Source organism: Mastigoproctus giganteus, chromosome 1, assembly GCF_048544385.1.
Source record: "Mastigoproctus giganteus isolate SK-2022 chromosome 1, ASM4854438v1, whole genome shotgun sequence".
Lineage (NCBI taxonomy): Eukaryota > Metazoa > Arthropoda > Arachnida > Uropygi > Thelyphonidae > Mastigoproctus > Mastigoproctus giganteus.
Genome location: NC_143575.1, coordinates 144,359,213 through 144,377,539, shown reverse-complemented (window position 1 = coordinate 144,377,539; position 18,327 = coordinate 144,359,213). Strand labels below are relative to the sequence as shown.

The following is an 18,327-nucleotide window of genomic DNA, read 5'->3' as shown; positions in this document are numbered from 1 at the left end:
TATGAATCTTCTCAATTCCCATTTTAAATTTCTTTGTGTGAAACATAACAGGTATAATTACTTGGTTGTCCATGTGTCTGCTTTTGCAGAAACTGCCTCATTTCTAATCTCCTCCAGCTTAAAATCCTCTTCCGTAAAATTTACCTGTTGCCATTAACGTTCTCCCAGTTCTACTAATCACTCGGAACTCTTGACTTCCTTTCTTTGAAACTAAACTTTCTGCAGTCTAATAATGCAGTCTAATGTCTATTTTCTTAACAGTGAAGTAAAGGAAAGTTATTGGTGATTTTGATGTTCAGAATTCCATCTAGCTTCAGTTTTATAGTTCACGGATATCCAGTTGGCCAGATGCCGCGGTTTTTGTCAATGACCTAACACATTTACCTACTAGGATATCAGAGAATCCTAACTGCATATCCAACACTCTTAATCTTTTCTGGACCAACTATCCTTCATAGTACACGGTCAATATTAGTCATCCTCTAGACACCTCAGATCACAACTTACAATTATTGTCCAATTACATTTGTCTGTTCTTTCAAAATAATGGAGAAATCCAACTGCAAACTTGTGCTGTACTTTCAATCTGATCAATCATTACCAATATGGATTAAGGCAGGGTCGGTTCACTTGTGATGTTATTGGCTTGTGTTACTAATCTTTTTACATACTTGTTAAAAATATGTGGTGAAACTCAAGCAGTGTTTCTTGACATTTAAGTATTGTTCGTTATGCTTGCATAAAGGGCTTCTAAACATGTTCCAATATCTTATGAATTGCCGACTTTTTTTTTTTTTTTGCAATTGGGTATCCAGTTTTCTATGAGATTGCTCACTACATGTGAAGATACATAATTCTGCCTTGAAACTGCTCCACCAATGCTGGTGTTTCCTAAGGTTCTGTTCTTTCTCCCAAATATTGCTCTTGTATATTAATGATCTTTCATTGACCGGAAATCCTATCCATAGGTTTGGGCTGTTGAGAGCACGTGATATTCCACCTTCCAGTTGGAGAAACCCTGTCCTCTACAAACAGCTTCAATTTCTTCAGTATCCACTACCAGTTCCTTAAGTACTGATATCCAGGCAATTCTCTAGTGAGACAAAGATAACTTAGTTGATTTCAGAACTTCTAACACTCAATCCTGTCTTATCTCACAATAAGGAGTCTACTTCTCCTCTGCTCATCTTGGATGACAGTCAACTTTCTAGACAAGATTACATCTCTGTTTAGTGATTACCCTGACTTCCAATATGTCTTGTGCATATGCACATCACAAATATTGCATCTTCTGCATCAAAAGCGATTATCTTTTTGGGTCTCTATTATTTTTCTTCTGAACAGCTACTTGCTCTACAAATTTTAAATTCTCCCTACTGTAGAATGTTACTTGCACATTTGGGATTCTGCTCTAAAACCTTTCTCATGCTTCTGGAATATTCAAAATAGGGCAGTCAAGTTAATTAATATTAAAAATTTATCTTGCACAGAGAATAAGTTTTTATAGTATTCTGATTCACTGTTTTACCATACGGGAAAAATTCATAATAAACAATGCTCTGTAAGTCAAAAATACTATAAGCATGATAAGCATTTGGGTTATGTTTCTTTGCAAGATGGAGACTTGAGTTGAAAAAATTCCACCTTTGTTTCCGAGTCATAGGTATACACCCATGTGCATCACCAGTAATGAGGGAAGAAACCAAGTATGGTCAGCATCAAGAAGTTGATGAAGATTTTGATATGCTATAACTATTAACCCTACATTGTTGAAGATGAGAGGCACAAACTGGGCTGAAATGCATCACACTTTCTTGTGTTAAAATTGATTGATGTCTCATAAGAAAAGTTTCAGTAGCAACTTCTCAGATAGTTGTCATCCATTCCTTTGAAATTGAAGAGCAGCCAGAGCAAGGATTATCTTCGAATAGGCCACTTACCTGTCAACCGATAAGTGGAATCTTTAATGCCTTCGAATGACATCTTCTCCGAACTTTTTTTTTTATTATTTTTTTTAACATTTCATAGGTTTCTGTTTCATTTTTCTCTAATTTTAAACAAAATGTGATGCAAATTTGCTGCTCAATAAAATTATTTGTTTTAAAAATGCGACGAAACACAAATTGTTGAAAACAGACTTCCTTCCATTTGAGAGGACTTTGTTTCCAGGTTATCCTGGCCACTGCCATGATCGGATTGTATGGCATACCTTGTAATTTTTTTTTTTTTTTTTTTTTTTGAAAATCCAAAACATAAGAGGTATTAGAACCTATAGTGCTTGGTTTGGAGGTTGAGAAGACGAGAGAAGATATTTGTTGACATTAGACTTGAACTTCTGTAGACTAATTTTCAGGAAAGACATGTAAAGGAAGGTTGTTCCAGAAAACGGCAGTTGAATGAATAAACACAGAAGGTGAAAAGTTGGTTCTGTGAGTTTGAAGTTGGACAGTAAATGGAGGTTGGCTGGTGCTGGCACATGTTTGGACTGTTATGAAAGAGAGAGCGGGAATTATAGAAGCCAATTCAGAAGAACAGTACCCAGGGAAGTATCTGTAGAAAAGGCATGCCGCAGAAACAGTATGTCTATGACACAGCGAGTAGAGAGACTCTGTTAAAGATGAGGCATTAATTAACTTAACTAACCTATAGAATCTAGAAGCTCGAGAGAGGTTTTGGGGGCACTACCCCAGATGTGGGAACAATATTCCATGCTGGGGCGGATTTGCGATTTGTACAGAGTGAACAGCTGTTTGGAAGAAAAGTAACACCGAGAGTGAAAGAGAAAACCAAGTTTTTTAAATGCACAGGAAGCAATATTTGTAATGTGCTTGTGCCAAGAGAGATTAGAAGTCAGGGTAATTCCCAAAAGAGATATATCAACTTGTCTAGAAATCGGAGTGTCACAAAGATAAGCATAGGAGCAGAAGAATCATTTTTGCGAGATATAAGACAAGACTTGAGTTTTAGAAGGGTTGAAATCAACTAAGTTGTCTTTTCCCCACTGAAGAATTACACGAAGATTGGCATTTAAGGAATTGGCAGCAGATTTTCGAGAAGTTGAAGCTGATTGAGCAGGACAAGGTTTCTCAAAATGGAAAGTTGAATGCAATGTGCTATCATCGGCAAAACTATGGATAGGATTTCCAGTCAATGGAAGAAGGTCATTGATATACAAGAGGAAAAGAGTGGGGGAAAGAACTGAACCTTGGGGGACACCGGCATTAGTGGAGAAGTTAGAAGACAGAGCCATCTACCATCACCCTTAGTGAGTGATCAGAGAGAAAACTGGATAACCAATTACTAAAAACAGTTGGCAAACTGTAAGATGGAAGCTTGTTTAGAAGACCTTTATACCAAACACGATCGAAAGCCTTTGAGATGTCTAGAGCAACTGCTTGTGTTTCACCAAACGTTTCCATTGAATTTGACCATAAATTGGTAACATAAGCCGGATTAACACCAGTGGATCAACACTGGCGGAATCCATACTGGCGATCGTTGAGCAGAAGGAAGGTTTCTAGGTAGTTTAGGAGTTGGCAGTTAATTGATTTCTCCATTACTTCAGAAAGAGTAGAAGTAATTGCAATGGGATGATAATTGGATGGGAGGGATTTGTGACCCTTTTTAGGAACTGGCTGGATATGAGCAAATTTCTAAGCAGAAAAAAAAACACATTTGGAATAAGAAAGTGAAAAAAAGCGGCAAAGAACAGGAGTAAGTTTAGGAGCACAGGTTTTGAGAACAAATGGAGAAATACCATCAGGAGATGGAGCTTACTTAGCATCAAGATTCATCAAAATCCTTCTGACATCCTTTTGGCAGAAGACCACAGGAGACATTGAATGGAGCGGGTTGGGAAATGTGGGAGGTGTTTTACGAAGATCATTAATACATGAGTTGGAAGAAAAATGGGATGGTAGCAGGTCAGCTTTATCCTTGGCTGAAGTGACAGAGCCATCTGGTTTTGGCAGAGTTGGACAAAAGTAGCGGCCAATAGCTTTGGCAAGAGACCAGAATCCTCAGCTATCATTAGGGCAAGAAGCAAGTTTTCTACTCTTAGCCTGTTCAAAATCTAGTTTGGACTGATTAATAACTGCTTTACAATTGTTGCAAGCTTTGGTGTAGGCATAAAATGAAACTGAAGAATTGGAAACAAACCAATTACGATATGCAACATTCTTCTCCTGAATGGCCTTAGCACATTTATTGGAAAACCAAGGTTTAGATAAAGGACTATTTTCAAGTGCAGTGTTGGATAAAGGATTCCATTCCTACAAGAATAATTTCATTGACATGATCTGAGCAAACATTGACATCAGAAGTTTTGAAACAGTAGTCCAACTAAGGAAAAGAAGAAAAGAAATCTTGCATGTCATCCCATTTTGAATTCTTGTAATGACAAACAACACAAGGTTGGGAAGAGATCAACCATGTTGACTGTATGGTTAGGATTGCCCGATATTCTTGTAGGTAAAATAATAATCCGTGTGAGGTCGTTAGTAATTGCAAAAGTCTCAGCATCTCTACCACCTGGGTCGGTGTGACTAGAAAACGGAAGCCAGCTGGAGTTGTGAACATTAAAATTACCAAGGAAAATCACCTCACTGTTACAAAAGTTGGACTGGAGAAAGTGAAGTTTCAAAGAGAGGAAGTCAGAGTTCCAAGTAATTAGTGGAGTTGGGAGAACGGTAAAGACAACAGATGAATTTGACAGAATGAGGTAGAGAGATTTGCAGCAAGAGAAAATCGAAAAGAGGAGATTCCAAATTACCAAGTCTCTGACAGGGAATATTGGAATAGATATATGCACAAGTACTACCTTTGAGGCAAAAGGAATCATACAGCAAATAATTTGGGGAACTGAAATGAGCAGTGGTTGAATCCACTGATAACTGAGATTCTGTCAGAAAAGTATATGGGGTTTGGCATACTGCAAGTCGAAATGGACATGGTTGAGATTAGAATTGAGACCACTTATATTTGTGAAATGAACTAGGAAGTGTTTGGGAGGATCTTTTTGCAGATAAGCTTACTCTATTTGTATGACAATTCATGGTGTATTCAATAGTAAGAAAAAGTGGGTGGAAATGCTGTATGAAATAATGAAAATTTTGGATAAGGCGTACACATAGTAAGAATATACCCAGATCCTTGACATAACGTGGCCTCGACAATGCCCTACTCGGACTACCTCCAGTCACTGTCTGGCAGAGTAGGGGTAGCAAGATTATACACTAGCTGATCCAGAAGCCTCCCAAAGAGTTACCAATAGGATCGGTCTAGTGTGCTAACTAGCAGCCAGCATGTGAACACCGTTTTAGAGCTGTACCCTCGAAATGTAAAGAAGATTGGATCTTGCCATGATATCCATCATAACCTCAAAGTCATCAGTCATACTGCATCATGGGTTCACCACTTCAAGCGTCCAATAAGCAAAGTCGTGGTATTTCACTGGTTGATGAGAGTCATCTACCACCTAGTGAGATTACTCATATTAGTAAAGATCATTTATTTGTTTACAGCCATACACCCACGATTCATCACAGTAATGATGGAAGAAACCGTGTGGGCCAGCAGTAGCTCTTTGACTTAGATCCTGACATCTGACAACACTCAGTGCTGTGTGATCATCAATGAGAATGATCACATGAAGCTGAGAACCTGAATTAACACTGTGTCAATTGAGAGTGCCTGCAGATAAACAGGTGATTCATGTGTTACTATGTCCAGACGGGTTGTCGAACAAGTGTGTTTTATTTTATTGATAAAGACTTACTACAGATTATTTGAGGCATATGATGCAAGAAAGCAAGCTTAATACAGCATCAGCCAAAAAAAAAAAACACACTTCCCATTTCACCCAGCCAGTCATCTGCATATTTATTCAACAACTTCTTTCCTTAATTTGAATTTTTCCCCTCAGATAAGTAATCTGAGCAAGAGGAATAATCCCATCACTATTGAGCTTGCTCAAACCATTCAAGGCCTTATACGCCTCAGGTAAGATCACCTCGCAGGTGCCTAGTCTCCAGATGCTAAAACTTGCAGAACTCAAGCCTTTCTTGGTAACAGCAACCCTTTTTTTTTAACTCACCAATCTTGTTGTCCTTTTCTGTATTCGTTCCAGCAGCTCTACATTCTTCCTAAAATGAGGCCTCCAGACCTGTATGCGTAATCAGTATTATAACGTTATAAAAATAAAACTTAGTTACAATCTGAAAAAAGCCTATAATTGTATTTTTGTAATTTTATCTTGAATTTGTATTCAGTTTTTCCTATTAATAAAATTGATTATACGTGCATGTATGTATTAATATTACAATAAATAACATAACACTATTAATGACAATTTTTTCATTATACATAATTTTAATAACCCCAAAAACCATGGATAGATAAAAAAAAAATTGGCCTGCATGTCTGAAGGTACGTTTTTTTGGCCTACCATTTATAAAGGTTGCGCATTCCTGATTTATATGGGTGTTGAAAATGGGGACAGTCCACATCCCTGTCACCCCTGAATTTATTGTTTCCAATTCAGTTTTTTGATTAGATCTTACTTTTTATTCTATTATCTTTATAAATATTGAGAATGGTCTCGATCATCTTGTTGAATTATATTTTCTGGATAGCTGTTTTTTTGTGACGCTAGGCACAATACCTAACAGAAAAGATGACCCATGTGTGTATGATTAACCATAACGGCTATTCGCTCCGGTGCATTCAGAGTTCTGGTGTTGCTTGGGTTTGTGTGTAAAGTGGCCCTGATTTACTGGAATTTTCAACAAATATATATTTCATTTGTACCTGTTATTTCATCATTTTTAAATAAGTTTCCACCGTGTGAATCGCATCTAGCTAAATCCTGTGACTACTGCATTTTTCTTCATTAATAGGTCGTTATTCACCGATATGATACTGCAGTTGCGTGACCAGAAAGGGCAAGCAATAATAGCTGTAAAGCTGCTTTCCCACCCTTTTGTTCTGTTGAAGAAGGCAGTGAGGTGGCATAACCTCGATATTAGTGTACAGTATACCGTACATGGTAAAGTTGACATGATTCATTGTCCTTACCATGTTCAGAATTGTGCGGGTGTTTTATTTTGATAGATTTCTCATTATTTTCTGTGTAATAAATGCATATTTAATGCGTATTTAATATTAAAAATAGTTTTGTGTAGCTGTAAGTGATTTGAATTTAGAATCTAGCATACACAGTCATGAACCACAGATGATAGCATATTAATTTTAGTTGATAAGAACACTTTATCCCAAGTGTAAAAACTAAAACTTTATTTTTAAATGAAATCCAAATAACTGTACAGTTTCTCAAACATTGATTAAATATACAATGTAGTGGTGCACAAAATAGTTTCCAACCATACTTACGAGTGCAAATCCCTCTTCCCTTTCTGTGTTAAGCAGCACAGCGAAAATTCTGTCTTCAGATTTTATTCATTGATATACATAATTGGTTCATTTGATTAAATTAATAAATTGATTTTGTCAGTTTCACATTCTAAAGCCATGACCGAGCACAGTATGATGAAGAACAAACATGTTGGCGTAAAAGGAAATAGATTGAATATACAGGGTGTCTCAAAAATATTGGTACAAACGTTTAGGGGAGGTAGGTAACATCTAAAGGAATGTGAATCACATAGGAACCCATAACCGGAAACGTCACAGGGAAGTAGTAACAGAGGCACAAGAAGCAGAAATGACACAAGACAGTAATTAGTGGCAAACATTTATTTGGCATAATATTAACAATGGAGTAAGAGATGAATGCATTTCATGATGTTACAACAGATGCTCGAAGGTTCCACCAAGAGACGCGATGCATGCGTGACACCGACGCAGCATGGATTGGCGGACACGGTCGAACACACCTGGAGTTTCTTTGACAGTAGCAGCAGTGCAGCAAGTCTCGCCACGAGATCCATTTCCGTCTCCACAGGCGATTCATACACTTCAGATTTGAGGGCCCCCACAGAAAGAAATCAAGGCTTGATAATCAGGTGAGTGTGGGGGCCAGACAACGGGTCCACCACGGCCAATCTATCGATGTCCAAAACGCCTGTTCAAATGGTCACGAACACACCTTCCATAATGGGCAGGCACCCCGTCATATTGAAACCAAATGTTGCATCTCACATTTGCTGGAGCATCGCCAAGTAACCCTGGTAGAACTTGTTCAAGAAAGATCCGATATTTAGCGAAGTTCATGCGGGATGGTAACAGGTATGGGCCGACTAAGCAGTCACCGACATACCTGCTCGCACATTTATTGTGAAACGATGTTGTGCCGCATGGGGCGCACACCGTGTGGACCCTCTTCTAATCCATAGACTAGGTGCATGTCTGCCAGCTCACAGTTCGTATATTGATGCATGGTCTTCGTGCGGTGACTACTGCTTGAATGAGTAAACCAGAAAATTTCCCTCTCGCGAACTGATGAACAGCGCAGTGTACAGACTTACAGTGACATTTCCCGTTATGAGTTCCTATGCGATTCACATTCCTTTAGATGTTACTTACCTCCCCTAAATGTTTTTACCAATATTTTTGAGACACCCTGTGTATATCAATCTATTAATAATAGCAAAACATAATTTGACTTCGCAATTCGGGAAATGTCTTGATGTCTGATAAATATACACAAAAATAAAAATAGAGTAGGCAATAGGCGTAAAGTTTATTTACAGAGGTATAAGAATTCCTTTCTTTCTTTTTTGTTTTTGTAAATAATTTTCTGTTTGTTTTTCTTGAATATTCATTAATTTCTTTTGATGATAAGTTATATAATATATAAATAGAAAATAAATAAATAAATATATATATTAAATTTTTTTTTTTAATCTGTGGGAGAGATTGTGATGGAAAGATTTGTTCCATTTTATATTCACACATAGGTGGCCACGCACATATAGTTTTTGTGATGGAAAGATTTGTTCCATTTTATATTCACACATAGGTGGCCACGCACATATAGTTTTTGTTACGGATTCGGGCCTCACGATTTTAGTACATAGATTTATTTCTTGCTAAATAATTATTCTTAAAACTTAAAAATGATAAATTTGGCGTTAAATTTAAAAATTAAATTAAAAAAATGATAAATTTTGTGTTTTTGTTTCATTTATTGCAGCCTGCAGGCAAGTCTTTATTGGTAATTTTTGTCTTGCAAATCTGGACCACCGTGATTGAGATTTGCGAGAATAATCGCTCGTGTACTGTGGCCTACACGACACTCGTATATATACTAACTTGTATATATATACGAGTATGCAAATAGGGAAGTGTAGATGAAACTGCAGAAAGAGGAAGTCTATTTCTTAAAATCAAACGAAAAATGAACAAAATGAATTTGAATATGACAAGGATACCAGGGAAAGATCTTGTGTATGCGAATTTTTTGCTTTACATTCTGGGGCTCTCAGTACATTTGCAATCAAATGAAAGGCAGTTGGTCATATTGCTCTGGGGGAAGATCATCTGGAGTATTCTGGGGGGGGGGTGCATCTAGAGAAGAAAGAGGGGAAAGGCAGAATCGGTTAGGCTGTTTGCCCAGGAGTCCATACTGGCTCTCAGTACTCATGTAACATGTTCAAATTGAGTAGGATAAGCTGTACATTTTCTACTTCAGCCAAAATATATTAAAAAAAATTTTAGAAAGAAGCCATTCAAACAAAAATACACAGGCCAACAATGCTTCCTTTCCTTATAATAAAATGTCATCCATAAGAATTTTTAAAGTACTGAATATGATCTTCAAATTTTTGAGAAATTTAACATTTGTTTTACTATTTGATTAGACATAAAACTGATTATCCAATTCTGTAGCAGACCATTCAGTAAATTGGTGAAATATGTTTATATTACTCTGAAACCGAAACCAACGTGATGAGGCAGAAGGCAAAAATAAAAAGGTTGTCATTTGACAGGCTCTTTCCTCGGTTCTAATTTAGTTATAATTCTAACTAAACAATAATTAGGAATACCGAAAGTTTTAGTCCATAACATTGACCAACAATTAAAGCACATTTGTCAAATCCTGTGAATACCTCAGGGCTAATTGTATAAAATGCTTCTTGTTTCAATTATTATTGTCTCTTTCTCCCTTTTTCCCCATCCTGCAATGGGTACTGGTACCAGGTGCATGAGGTGTTTATATCCAGTTAACCATTATTGGTTGAGGAGTTTTCTGAACTTCCATGTAAGTGTTCTCTGGGGGCCCTATTGCTGCTAGGTTCTTATTGAGATTCTTTGGCACCATGCAGGTGGTTGACGTAGTAATCGGGATGGTCATTACTTGTTTCCATATGTCCTAAATTATAATATGTTGTCAGTCACTCCGGGATCCTTGGCTATGATATAGTTCCTGGTGCCGATTACATGGTCTGAGATGCCGAGCATGAATCCTTTGGTATCAGAGTAGAGCTTCACGCTCATCAGCTGTGCATTTGAAGCCATTCTATCTATGTAGCCTCGATGGATGTCATTGTAATGTCTGCAATGGAGTGCTTTCTTTGATTATATTTCTTTGTTTCTTCTGAGTGTTGTGTGAGAGTGGGCTTCCTTATTGAGATTGAATGGTATGTGCCATTTGTCTGTCTTCCTTATGGCTTGGTAGATTGGCACTATGTTTTCCTGGAAGTAATCACTCAGGTTCTTAACTATTTTGTTGTTCAGTAAGGTCTTTTAAGTCCTTCCCTCCCTTCTTTCTGGACTTTGGTCAGTCTCACGATAAATGATTTCGGGCAGTATTGGTGACTCTTGGTCATCATTATCCTGGTTGATCTCATAATCAACTCCAACTCACTGTTGGAGTTGATTATGTTGGTCCAATTTGTGATATGCAAGGAGTATTAGTAGTGGGACTGCATAGATGTTTATGGATTCGATCATATTACTGCCATTCAGCTTTGATTTTAGCAGGATTCTCAGTCTCTAATGGTATTTCTTGATGAGGTGGGCCTTGATTTCCTTGTGTTCTAGATTTTGAACCTCCATTGTTTGTTTTGTTAGTTGGTTTTTAGGAGCTGTTGTTATTTGGTTTTTAGGAGCATTAGCAACTAAGGCCATATTGCTCCAGGAATATGCAGTGGTCATTCCCTGACCTTTCCGCATCCTCCGTATTTGGTGGCTCACGGGCTCGAACCCTGGTCTAATCAAGAAGCGTGTGCTACGCACTGCTGCTCCTGCTCACCTGGCTACGGAGGCGCCGAACCTCCATCATCCTCCATGGACACTGCTCATTGTGGACTAATGTTATTAGTGGAGTCCCTCAGGGTTCAGTGTTGGGTCCATTGTTGTTTTCTGTATTTATAAATAATATTGATGATGGTATATCAAGCTTAATGTCCAAGTTTGCAGACGATACAAAGGTTGGCAGGGTTGTTAAGGACGCTACTGACGCTATGCTGCTGCAACAGGATCTGGAAAGGTTGAGCAGATGGGCTGAGAGGTGGCAAATGAAGTTTAACATTGACAAATGTTAAGTACTACATATGGGAAACAGCAACCCCAGAGCAATGTATCAACTCTGTGGTACTACACTGACAGTGGTAGAGAATGAAAAGGACCTGGGGGTAATTGTGCAGGCAGATATGAAGTTCTCTGAGCAGTGCAGACAGGTTGCAAGAGTAGCTTATGGTGTCTTATCAATGATATACAGGAATTTTTCTAGCAGGGATAGGGAGGTGATTATTCCCTTGTATAAGGCAATGGTCAGGCCGCACCTTGAGTACTGTATACAAGTCTGGAGGCCTCATTTCAATAAGGATGTAGAGCTGATGGAACATGTACAGAGAAGGGCAACAAGGTTAGTGAACGGAACGTAGGGTTGCTCTTACGAAGAAAGGCTTAAGTTTTGAAAATTACAGTGTCTGGTGACTAGGCACCACTTAAGGCTCAGCTGGACAGGTATTTCGAATGAACGGAGGGGTGAAGTGGAAGGGGTTTTTTTTTTTTTTTTTGGCTGATGCTGTGCATAAGCTTGCTTTCTTGCATCATATGCCTCTACTAATGCTAATATCCAGATATCTGTTTTCTTCTGAGCACTCTCCCTGTATTGTTGAAGTTTCTTGCTGAGTGCCAGGAGTTTCAAGGTATTCTTTGGTCCTCTGATTATAGATCTTGTGTTGGCTGTGGATGCTGTCTTTCTTGAGGATGGTCTTCACTTTTCCGATCAGCTTCTTACTTCTGTTACCCTTTGGTACTGGATCATTTGCCCTATCTTCACTCTTATGTCTTTTTCTTCTGCTGTAGTCTTCTTTACCAAGCTGGTGGTGGCATTTTCTTTGCATTTTCTTTTCTCTGGTTCTGTGGTTTCTCTTCTGTTCACCTTGGTGGTTGCTACAGTGGCACATTAAATGGATGTGTGGATGATATCTAGTGTTACTTCATTGTTGTTGACATAATCTGGTATTATCGCTGATTGGTCTCTGACTTGCCACAGGATTCTTTTGGGTCTTCCCTCTAATTCTAGTGTTTTATTCCACTCTTCTATTCTGAATATCACAACCTCATTTCCTTCCACTTCAGCTGCACTGGGTTGTACTTCTTGTTCATTCATTTCTCTGTTCTTTGTAGTTGGTCACTTATATACAGCTTGATTTTTTACAAGATTGCAAGAGCTATGGGTGAATGGGAAGTGGTTTTTTGTTTGACTGATGCTGTATAAGCTTGCTTTCTTGCATCATATGCCATTACTAATGCTGTCTTCCTCTGTAACTGACTGTACAATTACCCCCCCCCCCCCAGATGTTTTTCATTTTCCACTACCCTGATTGTAGTACCATATAGTTGATAAGTTACTCTGGGTTTACTGCTCCCCATATGCCATATCTGGCATTTGTCAATGTTAAACTTCAACTATTATTTCTCAACCCATTGACCCAACAAAAGTCTCTGTGAACTTTTACATTAAGCCTTATACAGGGCGTCCCCAGGTATCCAAGTATTCATAGTCTGAGTCCCTGCAGTTATGAGGATTTAAAAATTAAAGAAACCCCTTGAAAAATATTGACTAAGCACTTAATATTTTTGTGAGAATGACCCTCTTCATGATCGTGCAGCAAAAGTTAAGTGGTAGTTTAAGACTTAACTAAATGCTACAACACAATTTTATCTAAAAAATATGGGGGGGGGGCGGTAACAAAAAAAACAAACAATACTGGATTCATTCTTAATTCGTAAAACTGAAAAATAGTTAATTTCAATAAACTTGATTCAACTTTACATTGTTCATCATATAATCATCATCATCATCATCATCAGCCATTTTCAATCCACTGCAGGATGAAAGCCTCTCCAGCAACTTTCCAGTTCCTTCTGTTTTGAGCACTGGCCATCCATTTACTACCCAAAAATTCATGAATTTCATCTATCCATCTCCGCCTTTGTCTTCCAGGTTTTCTTCTAGCTCCTCTTGGGTACCATTCTGTTATTTTCTTAGTCCATCTGTCATCATGTCTTCGAGCTATGTGTCCTGCCCAAGACCATTTTAGTTCTTTAGTTTTGATAAGAATGTCCTTTACTTGAGTTTGCTGCCTAATCCATGTGTTTCTCTTCTTATCTAACAGTCTGATTCCCAGTATAATTCGTTCCATTCTTCACTGTGTAGTTCTCAGTTTTTCTTCCATTCTTTTGGTGAGTGCCCAAGTTTCACTTCCATAAGTCATGGTGGGGAGTATACATTGGTTCATTATTTTACGTTTCAGACAAACTGGGATATTGCTCTTCAGTATGTGACTATATTTCCTGAATGCTATCCATCCAAAATTTATTCTTCTCTTGACTCCCAGCCATTTATTATTATTACAGCTAATAACTTGTCCCAGATAATTATATGACTCCACCTTTCCAATTACTGCTCCTTCAATCATTATTTCCCTTTCTGTGGCATACTTGTTCATCATTACTTTTGTTTTAGCCATATTCATCTTTAGTCCAAAATCTTACTAACTGTGCATAACTGATTAAGATTTTCCTCTAATTCGTTGGGATCGTGGCTTATGACCACAATGTCATCTGCAAATCGTAAATGGTTTAGGTACTCTCCGTTCACATTGACTCCTTTCTGCGCCCAGTCTAATCTTCTGAAAGCTTCCTCAAGGGCAGCAGTAAACAGCTTCGGAGATATTGTCTCCTTGTCGAACTCCTTTCTCGATTTTAAATTTCCTACTGTCTTTGTTTAGTCTAATAAAGGAGGTAGCACTCTAATATATTTTCTTCAAAATCATAATATATGGTGTATCTATGCCTTGTCTTTCCAGTGCCTGAAACATTGCCTTATGCTGTATGGAGTCAAATGCCTTTTCATAATCCACAAATGCCAGGCATAATGGTGTTTTATATTCATTTGCTTTCTCCATTAGCTGTGATATTACGTGAAGGTGATCCATAGTTGAGAAACCTGTCCTAAAGCCAGCTTGCTCTTTCGGTTGATTCTCATCAAGTATTCTTTCTAATCTGTTAGTAATGACCCTTCTGAACAACTTGTAGATGTGGGATAACAAGCTAATTGGTCTATGATTTCAAAATTTCTGATTTATCTCCTTTCTTATGCAGCAAAACTATGATTGCATTATTCCACTGCTTAGGCGTCACACCTTTTCTAATGCACTTTGTGAAGAGCCTTGCCAGTTTTTGTGTTATGTCTCTTCCTCCCAATTTTAACAACTCTACAGTAACTTCATCTTCCCCTGGGGCTTTCCGATTCTTCATTTTCTTCAATGCATGTTCTACCTCATCAGGAAGAATATCGGGTATGTTGTATGTGTTGCTACTTTGCAATCCATCTGCCCCACTGCTGGTATCATTCCCTCGCTCCTTGTATAATTCTCTATAGTAGTCTTCTGCTATTTGAATTATGCCTTCTCTGCTGTTTATAAGTACACCATCGCTATTCTTCAGTTTCAGTATCATTTGTCTTTCTGTATTACCCCTCATGGCTGCTGATTTAAATCCTTTGTTTTCCCTTAATGCTTGTTCTACTTTTCTTGTGTTAAATCTTCTTATGTCCTCTCTGAGTCTCTTTCTAATGACTTTGCATAACTCAGTGTACTCAATTTTCTCCCTGTCATTTGTCGTCTTCGGTTTTCTTGATTAATTTTTTCTTCTTTGGATTTCTGTTTCCCTATAGGTTTCTTGGGCTTTATCACTTTCAGAAAGTTGTAATATTCCTCGTTGATATCTTGGTCCTGAGCAGTCTGCAGAAGCTCAAACATGTTCTTAAGTTCCAGTACATACTGCTTTTTCTCCTCTCTTATCTCAAAGACCTTTGTATTGTTTACTCAAGTCAGTTTTTTCCTTTCCTTTTCGACATCTATATCAAGTGTACATCTTGCCATTCTGTGATCATTTCCAACATTTACCTTATTCAGGACGGTAACATCATTCACAATTTTTTTTTTTGTAATAAAGATAATAAAGAAAGCATCATATAATAAAGAATGTCAAATAAAATAATTCTCATTTTTCAATTAATTCGATCTATTTTTTCTTATTTAAATAAAGATTGATGCATCATGTGTTTAAGAGTAAATATTCTATATAATATTGGTGTGAATACATCATAGAAAACTCTTAAACGAAAAAACTACGTTCTCAGTTTGAAGGGGGCATCATTTTATCTATATCTCATATTGTGCTCCTCCTTCACGAGTTGCCATGTGTTGCACTAACTCGAATAAGTAATGCTTCACTAAAAGAGAAGACTATCATTACTTATTCCGGTGTGCACTACCACCGAGACTGCACTGTTGCCTTGAAATGCAATAATTTTCTACAACCTCCTGAGCCGACTGGGCTAGCCGAGTGGGTAAAGTACCTGCCCGGCAACCCAAAGGTCGCGGGTTCGATTCCCGCCTCGGGCTTGGATCAAAGTACTGCAAAAAATCTTGGAAGGTGCAATATGGCCACAGAAGCCGATGCGCCAACAACTACCAAATCAATCAATCAAAACAACCTCCTGAGATCGGATAACTAAAGTCTAGACTGAAAAGGACATTATAAATTCTTGCAGTTGTCAATCGGAATTGAGTGGCAGACAGTGATGTGTTATGCTGCCACAAAGGGCAGTGTCCCAATTATGAGATATTACAGAAAGTTTTATGATTTATGATCCATTAGTTTATAGAATGCCCAAACTCACCAGCAGCTTCACTGCATGTTTTAGGATTTAAAATTTTTAATAATATAAGCTTTGTGTTGTGTGCACCTTTTTTTTTTATTACATATATTTTGTTTTTTCTTTGTACAGGGGAAAATTTGCAGCAGTTCGGCGGTGTCGGCACAAAGAGACTGGTTATGATTATGCTGCAAAGTGCATTAGGAAACGTAGACGTGCAGCAGATATCCGCCATGAAATAATGCATGAAGTGTACGTGTTAAAGATCAGTCACAATAATCCACACATTGTTCATTTATATGAAGTGTATGAGACTCCTTCTGAAATAATCCTAATTTTAGAAATGTGAGTTGTTTCACTTTCCTTCTTCTGTATTCTGTTTGTTGGTAAAAAAACAAAACCAAAAAAAAACTAAATATCCAAAAGTGCCTTGTTTCCATATCTAATGGATTAAAATCAGTGAAAATATATGAAAATGTTAACATTGCTAATTATACAAAAACTACATAAATTAGGATGACCAGACACCCTAGTTTTGAGAAAGAAGTCCTGTTGCCTTAGGGAAGATGAAACAAGTTGTCAAATAGCCTTATTTTTGTTTTTTTTCAACAGCAGCATTTAGTTAAAGTTATGTGATAATTTTTACATTCTATACATTACATAAGTAAGCCATTACTTATGTTATATTTCAGTGAAAGAGTATTTAAATTTTTAGAAAACAATCTCAATGAAATGGTGTTTACTGGTAAACCATCTGTACCCAACAGATAGGAGTTCATATTGTACACCTGCATTGCAAGTTAAAGCATAATCATCTTTGAGAGATTATGGTTTGACTTACTTAAAATAACTTGGGTGGCAGTTACATGTTCATGATTTGTATGTGCATATACAATTGCACTGTCAGTCATGAAATTGATTTGTGGCAGGTGTATCCTATTATTTATTTTATAAAATATGGTTATCCTAGTATAGTACTTGATATAATCCATAAATAACAAAATTAAATTAAGATTATAATATGCAGACATTTATAAATCTGGCAATGGTGAAATTGGCACTTGCTTGATTTCCCGTAACTCTCACTTCAACAAGCCATACGAGTTTCTCGAGCAAAACTTCCAAGCCAAAGTTTAAGGGATTTACATTTCCTTATGCTGTATGGAGTCAAATGCCAGGCATAATGGTATTTTATATTCATTTGCTTTCTCCATTAGCTGTGATATTACACGAAGGTGATCCATAGTTGAGAATCCTGTCCTAAAGCCAGCTTGCTCTTTCGGTTGATTCTCATGAAGTATTTTTTCTAATCTGTTAGTAATGACCCTTGTGACTAACTTGTAGATGTGGGATAACAAGCTAATTGGCCTATAATTTCCAATTTCTGATTTATCTCCTTTCTAATGCACTTTGTGAAGAGCCTTGCCAGTTTTTGTGTTATGTCTCTTCCTCCCAATTTTAACAACTCTACAGCAACTTCATCTTCCCCTGGTGCTTTTTGATTCTTCATTTTCTTCAATGCATGTTCTACCTCATCAGGAAGAATATCGGGTATGTCGTATGTGTTGGTACTTTTCAATCCATCTTCCCCACTGCTGGCATCATTCCCTCGCTCCTTGTATAATTCTCTATAGTAGTCTTCTGCTATTTGAATTATGCCTTCTCTGCTGTTTATAAGTACACCATCGCTATTCTTCAGTTTCAGTATCATTTGTCTTTCTGTATTACTGCTCATGGCTGCTGATTTAAATCCTTTGTTTTCCCTTAATGCTTGTTCTACATTTCTTGTGTTAAATCTTCTTATGTCCTCTCTGAGTCTCTTTCTAATGGCTTTGCATAACTTAGTATACTCAGTTTTTTCCTTGTCAGTGTTTACCTTGCTCTTTATTTTTCGCCTTCTGTCCATTTCCACTTGCAGTCTGCCAAACCCCCATGTACTCTTTCTGACAGAATCTCAGTTATCGGTAGATTCAACTACTGCTCATCTCAGATGCCCAAATTATTCGCTGTATGATTCCTTTCGCCCTCAAAGGTGGTACTTGTGCATATGTCCGTTCTGATATTTCCTGTCAGAGACTTTGAAATTTGGAATCTCCTTTCTTTGATCTTCTCTGGCTTAAAGTCTCTCTACCGTTCTCCCAACTCCACTAATCGCTTGGAGCTGTTTGACTTCCTGTCTTTGCAACTTG

At 37.6% G+C, this 18,327-nt stretch overlaps 1 protein-coding gene across 1 annotated transcript in view; it reads left to right on the top strand.

Annotated features, from left to right (window-relative positions):
- LOC150091176 (serine/threonine-protein kinase 17A-like) overlaps nucleotides 1-18,327 on the top strand; it is a 255,260-nt gene that overhangs the window by 116,063 nt on the left and 120,870 nt on the right. The window contains exon 3 of the mRNA XM_090374574.1: nucleotides 16,271-16,483. Within this exon, the coding sequence (XP_090230700.1) occupies nucleotides 16,271-16,483 (213 nt within the window). The remainder of the gene's footprint in view (nucleotides 1-16,270; nucleotides 16,484-18,327) is intronic.